Here is a 7,500-nt window from a genome sequence, read left to right on the forward strand (position 1 = left end):
ACAAGGCACAGAGACACACCGCACAGACACACACTCGACACAGACACACACGGCACGGACACACACACGACACAGACACACACGGCACTGACACACACAACACAGACACACGGCACAGACACACACGACTCAGACACACACGGCACAGACACACACGACACAGATACTCACGGCATGGACACACTCGACACAGACACACACACGACACAGACACACACGGCACTGACACACACAACACAGACACACACGACTCAGACACACACGACACAGACACACACGGCATGGACACACACTGCACAGGCACAGACGGCACAGACACACACGGCACAGACACACACGGCACATACACACACGGCATGGACACACACGACACATGCACACAGGGCACAGACACACACTGCACAGACACACGGGGCACAGACACACACGGCACAGACACACACAGCACAGACACACACGACACAGAGAGACACGGCACAGAAACACACGGCACATACACACACAAGGCATGGACACACACGGCACAGACACACACAGCACAGACACACACGGCTCAGAGAGACACGACACAGACACACACGGCACATACACACACGGCATGGACACACACGGCACAGGCACACACGGCACAGACACACATGGCACAGACACACACACGACACAGACACACACGGCACAGACACACACAACACAGACACACGGCACGGACACACACGACTCATACACACACGGCACAGACACACACTACACAGACACACACAGCACAGGCACACACGGCACAGACACACACGGCACAGACACACATGGCTGAAACACACACGGCATGGACACACACGGCACATGCACACAGGGCACAGACACACACACGACACAGACACACACGACACAGACACACACGGCATGGACACACACGGCACAGGCACACACGGCACAGACACACATGGCACAGACACACACACGACACAGACACAGACAGCACGGACACACACAACACAGACACACGGCACAGACACACACGACTCAGACACACACGGCACAGACACACACGACACAGATACTCACGGCATGGACAGACACGGCACAGGCACACACGGCACAGACACACACTCGACACAGACACACACGGCACGGACACACACGGCACAGACACACACGGCACAGACACACACACGACACAGACACACACAGCACGGACACACACAACACAGACACACTGCACAGACACACACGACTCAGGCACACACGGCACAGACACACATGGCACAGACACACACATGACACAGACACAGACGGCACGGACACACACAACACAGACACACGGCACAGACACACACGACTCAGACACACACGGCACAGACACACACGACACAGATACTCACGGCATGGACACACACGGCATGGACACACACGGCATGGACACACACGGCACAGGCACACACGGCACAGACACACACTCGACACAGACACACACCGCACGGACACACACGGCACAGACACACACGGCACAGACACACACACGACACAGACACACACGGCACGGACACACACAACACAGACACACGGCACAGACACACACGACTCAGACACACACGGCACAGACACACACAGCACAGACACACACACGACACAGACACACACGGCACGGACACACACAACACAGACACACGGCACAGACACACACGACTCAGACACACACGGCACAGACACACATGACACAGATACTCACGGCATGGACACACACTGCACAGGCACACACCGCACAGACACACACGGCATCGGCATGGACACACACGGCATGGACACACACGACACGGACACACACGGCATGGACACACACGGCACGGACACACACGGCATGGACACACATGGCACAGACACACACGACACAGACACACACGACACGGACACACATGGCTCAGTCACACACGGCATCCTCATGGACACACATGGCATGGACACACACGACACGGACAAACACAACACGGACAGACACCGCAAGGACACACACGGCACGGACACACACGGCACGGACACACATGGCACAGACACACACGACACAGACACACACGGCACAGACAGACACGAAACAGACAAACACCGCACGGACACACACTGCACAGACACACTCGACACGACACACACGGCACAGACACACACAGCACTGACACACGCGTCAGAGACACACATGGCACAGACAAACAAGGCACAGACACACACGGCACAGACACACAAGACACAGACACACTCAACACAGACACACACGGAACAGACACACATGGCACAGACACACACGACACACACGCGGCACAGACACACATGTTACAGACACACACGACACAGACATACATGGCACAGACACACACAGCACGGACACACACGGCACAGACAGACGCGGCACAGACACACACGACACAGACACACACGGCACTGACACACACGACACAGACACACTCAACACAGACACACATGGCACAGACACACACGACACACACGCGGCACAGACACACACGGCACAGACACACATGTTACAGACACGCACGACACATACACACATGGCACAGACACACGGCACAGACACACACGGCACAGACACACGCGGCACAGACACACATGGCACAGACACACACGACACAGACACACACGACACAGACACACACGGCACATACACACAGGACACACACACACACACACACACACACACACACACACACACACACACACACACACACACACACCTAATGCAAGCAGACACACAATCCGCATAATACTTAGCACTTACTTGTTCTCTAAATATGTAGCTTTGTGTTTATCTTGATGAATAGATGACATGTCACTGAGTATCAAGAAAGACTATTTTCTCTAATGATTAACTGAATATTCTTTAGAGATTTTAATTATCTTTGTTATTCTATATTGAGGTTTTGTTGTGTTTGTTGTAGCTCTTCATGTTCTCCGTCTATCAGTAGGAATAATAGTGACACATCAAATGGTCTTCCTCTCCTGTCATTGTGGTCACGTGATGTTACTTAACCTGTCACGTGATCTTACTCTACAGGTCACGTGATGTTTGTAACGCTACAGATGAGAATAACCGTCCCATAGTGTGAAGACTGAATATTTAATTCTAGATACTTTTATTTGTTTAAGAGATGTTTTGTATTATGAAATATAGAGTAGAATGTAAATAGTAAACAATGATATAGAATACTCTAAAATAGTTATGATTCACGAGTATTTCCGGGTAAGCTAGTGGAACGTTAGAAATATTGATAAAACTTTGTTGCTAATGCGTTACATTTACAATGATGTGATATTCAATTAATCACGTGACTGGCTTGTTATCCAGTGTGTCTGTTTCAGCTTGGATAATTTGCAGCACAGTAATAAATCCCTAATTTTTATTTTATTTTTTGTTATTAAAAATTAAAAATTTACCAATTATTATTTATTTTTACTCCATTAGCTATTGTAAAGGTAATTTAGTTGGCGACTGACAAATTTATAATAAGCAAGTAAGTTTTTACAGAGCTGACAGAAGTTGACATCGCTGAGAAATCTATATCAGATCAAAATAGTGCTCGTGACTCAGACGAATAGAAATAATGTTGGCGCATGCGTACAATCACTCGTTCGAATTTGGGGGTCCCGATCTCGATCCGAGTTGCAATCTGTAAGTTCAAGTGTAAGTTTGTTGTGTGAGAGTGTCGTGTTGAGTGATTTCTCGTTTGTGAGTGAAATTGTAAAGATTTGTTGTGATTGATGTGTTGATGGGATGGTAGGATGAGTGAGACACACCACACATGGATAGGAGACTTGTGAAAGCAGTGGAGGACAACAAAGTCGATGAGGTGGAAGCTCTTTTGAAGTCAGGCGCTTCGCCTGATGCGTGTGGTAGTAATGTATGTTATTGACTGAGTGACTCGTTTTATTGTTTGTTGGTAACAACTCACTCTATTATAGGGATGTCCTGTACTTGTTACAGCTTGTAAGAGAGGCTACATTTCCATCGTACAACATTTGTTACAGAAAGGAGCAAATGTTAACAAAGCAGCTCCTAATGTAAGTGTTGAGAGTGAATGAATGGATGGATGGATGAAGCAGAGTATTATTATACTCTGCTTCATGTTGACCAACTGCTTGTTGTTAATAAAAACCCAATATTTACATCTCACTTTATTCCTAGATATTTGTAAGCTAATACCTTGTTCACACAAACAAATGCATGTATAGTGAGTCGTCTCACACCAGGAAACGAACAAGAACTCGTTTATACAATACATTTTTTGATTTATTTGGTGGTGTACGTATTGTGCTACCTAACTGAGATGTATCTTACTTTTGTTTACATTCACAGAAATTATTGATGCAATGACTTTAATTATTTAAACTGATTTGGTTTCGTGTCGTTATGACAGTCGATTAAAAAGCTAGGGTCTCAAGATTTTCAAAGACAGTGCCGCTGCGTTGTGTTTTTTGCCTCCCACAATTTCTATATTTTAGGCAAATGAGCATGCTCATTTTTAGTCTGGCATTTATAGAAATGACATGACACAACTGAGTAAGGTTAGCTTGTGCTGGCATAGCAATGAAAGTGGGGCATGTTGCACCAGTAAGAATATCTTAAACTGCAAATACCTGACACTTTCAAATAGTACTTATACACAAACACTGGCCTGAGTAGAATTGCTTGTGAGAAGGAGTTAATTTGAGAAACTGTATTGTGATTTAGTTGTTTGTATTGGATATTGGCGTGACTGTCCTGTTGCTGTCAAACTGTTGTATGATCATTTGGCTGCTGTTCAACGCAACATTCATCTTGTTCAACAAGAAGCATCTGTAGCATGGAAGATACATCATCCAAACATTGCTGCTGTTTGTGGTGTGACTCTGGAGTTAGAAGAGAAGAAGGCATGGATTATCATGGAGTTACATAGCGGCTCCATGTCTGGTGTGATTGATGCATGTCAAGGAGATGTTGCACCTCTCACTTTACGAGAAAAAGTTGACATGGCACATGATTCTTTGTGTGGATTTGATGTTCCTACTTCACCAAAAAGCTACAAAACCGACGTGTACAGTATGGGAGTAACCATATGTGAGCTCTTCACTGCTGTTCCTCCAGATCGTGAACAAAGGATGGATCAAGTCTTACTCATCCGTCAGCTAAATGTTCGTTCCTTATGTAAGCACTTGATGAGAGATGACCCTGCCACACGACCAACAGCAACAGAAGCCCGTCATATTATTAGTCGTATTCGTGATACAGACGAGTATAAAGCATGTCCTCCTAAACGAATGGTAAAGGGCAAGATGGATGGAATGGCTGATGTCACTCTCGTTTAGTCCATTTGGTGAAGTTGACATTTGATTGAAGCATGTGTTTGTTACTTGACACCATTTATATGTTGTTACAAGGTATTCACTTAGCAATAGCAATATCTTTAGCTTTGAAGGATCACATTGTATTTTGTTATCTCATTGGTGAGACATTATAGAACTAGCGTGTTTTACTGTTAGAACTTTGACATTGTTATTCAGTATTTGTAGGTTTGATGTGTATCACCTAGTCACGTGACATTATAATATGTTTTGATTCTACGTACATTTGATATTATACTTACTACTTACCACAGTAGTACAGATAGTCACTTTAGTAAACTACCTGAGCATAATTAATATTGTTATCCATTGGCACTATTTGCAGTTGATGGAAGTCACATGACGTCTTTCTTACTAGATTCCCGGATCTAATTTCTGTCATTTTGTAATCTCTGCCAAATAGCTGCAGCCAGACCTAGTTACGTTGCTACGCTAGCGTCATAGTCCTCCTGGATAGCAACTAGGTAGAGCGGGTCACTTCAGCATCCGTCGTAACGTTGCTGCTGTAGAACTTGAAAACTGATCGCACCTATTCTCGGTCACAGGGTAGGAGAAGTGTCCCTAATGTGAGACAGTTGCGGAGGCGTAGTAACTCTTTGTAATCTTTGTCAGCAAGAAAGAGTCTAGCGATACTAAGCTGTACGTTAGGTAGCACTTCTATGACCAGTGCTGTGGTACATATGTTATCGATCTCCTCATCACCTGCTGTAGCTGGCGACAAACCGGACATTGTTCATCGAGAACACGGAAACGCCTTCCAAAGCTCGATGCACCTAATTTGAGACAGTCGATTTTTCTTTTCTGGAAAATTGTTGTTTGCTCATACTGTTTGCACAAGTACAGCAGTCGGTCCTTGTTAACTGTCAGTACAACCAGTTCGTTTCTCAAAGTGTCTGCGATGGTAGACCTACGTCTAGAGTGCTTTTCAATGTCAGTCATGTCTAGTGAATTTCAAAGCAGAACGGTTCTCATTATTATGTATATGCACAAAGGCAATCGAGTACAATCGCAAAATTTTCTACTGAGTAGAATTACCTAATCGGTATCAGCTATACTCTACCCACTACCTTTTTACCTTTAAATGTTACATGTAAAAAATAGAAATTGCAGTTATTTTAAACTGTAGTGTTTGCTGGTAATGAAAGGTAGCTGTTCTGATTGATATTGGAATAAATAATGCTAATACCTAATATTACGTACGAAACATCAGTAGTTTATTTCTCTTGGCTACAGCAGCTAGCCTAGTAGGAGTGCTAACTTGCAGTGAAGATTGCTAATGGGATTTGAATAGAGCTGTGAATTCAAGCCTGACCAACTGCAAGCACACAATGTAGCTGTTTTTGGCCCATTGAAGTCTGTGTGGAGGAATGTAGTGAGAGAGCACAAACTAGCCACAAGTACCAAACAAATTTCTAGAAATGTATTTCCGTCTGTGCTCTCTCATCAACTCTTTGCTGAATCATTCTTGCCTGAACACCTCGTTAGTGGTTTTCGAGGAGCTGGAATTCATCTACTATCATTTTTAGCAATAAAGATCGAAAGGCAAAAAACAGCAGTTCCCTTTGTACATCAATTAGGTAGGTAACTACTATTCCAGCAACACCAATGGCTCCAACTGTTACCGCAACCAGACAGAGGGTTGAATCGTATTTCACCAAATATTTTGAGCAGAAAGCAGAAGAGAAATAAGTGAAAGCAAAAACAAGAATCAGACCAAAGCATTATGGAGAAGGTCTCACAGAGATGATATATTTGAAAGAATTAAGCAAGAGCAAGAAGAGAGAGAACAAAAGAAGCAAACAAAAGGTAGGAAAATAAAACAAAAACAAGAGATCATACCAAACAGGTTGAACAAGTAGAAAAAAACACGTGTCAAGAATGAAATGATCATTATGATGAAGATGTCAATACAAGTGACTTCTAGGTAGGATGTGACACTCCTGGATGCTGCAAATGGTATCATTATTGGTGTTCGAACCTCCGACAAATGCCGGATGAAACAGAGCCCTTCTTTTGTCCGTGTTTCTCCAAATAATAGTTACTAAGTAGTCAGAACATATCCAACGACTACTAACACAACAAAGTAAATTTAGCATAGAGGCTACAGAGTCGATGTATAGT

General features: G+C 44.5%; 1 protein-coding gene and 2 long non-coding RNA genes across 5 annotated transcripts in view; all 3 read left to right on the forward strand.

Moving 5' to 3' along the window:
- Positions 1-3,217, forward strand: part of LOC134198537 (uncharacterized) — a 9,341-nt gene extending 6,124 nt beyond the window's left edge. For both annotated transcript variants that reach the window (XR_009972860.1, XR_009972859.1), the window contains exon 3: positions 2,940-3,217. This is a non-coding gene — a long non-coding RNA (uncharacterized LOC134198537). The remainder of the gene's footprint in view (positions 1-2,939) is intronic.
- A 991-nt stretch (positions 3,218-4,208) lies between these two features.
- LOC134198414 (uncharacterized) lies at positions 4,209-5,631 on the forward strand. Its single transcript, XM_062667806.1, has one exon. The coding sequence runs from the start codon at positions 4,921-4,923 to the stop codon at positions 5,341-5,343; it is 423 nt and encodes a 140-aa protein (XP_062523790.1). The 5' UTR covers positions 4,209-4,920; the 3' UTR covers positions 5,344-5,631.
- Positions 5,632-7,122: 1,491 nt separating this feature from the next.
- LOC134198418 (uncharacterized) overlaps positions 7,123-7,500 on the forward strand; it is an 11,025-nt gene continuing 10,647 nt past the window's right edge. Inside the window, exon 1 of one of the 2 annotated variants that reach the window (XR_009972837.1) lies at positions 7,123-7,500. This exon is cut by the window's right edge and continues 461 nt beyond it. This is a non-coding gene — a long non-coding RNA (uncharacterized LOC134198418). The other variant, XR_009972836.1, reaches the window with a different exon arrangement.

Source organism: Corticium candelabrum, chromosome 2 (genome assembly GCF_963422355.1).
Source record: "Corticium candelabrum chromosome 2, ooCorCand1.1, whole genome shotgun sequence".
Classification (NCBI taxonomy): domain Eukaryota; kingdom Metazoa; phylum Porifera; class Homoscleromorpha; order Homosclerophorida; family Plakinidae; genus Corticium; species Corticium candelabrum.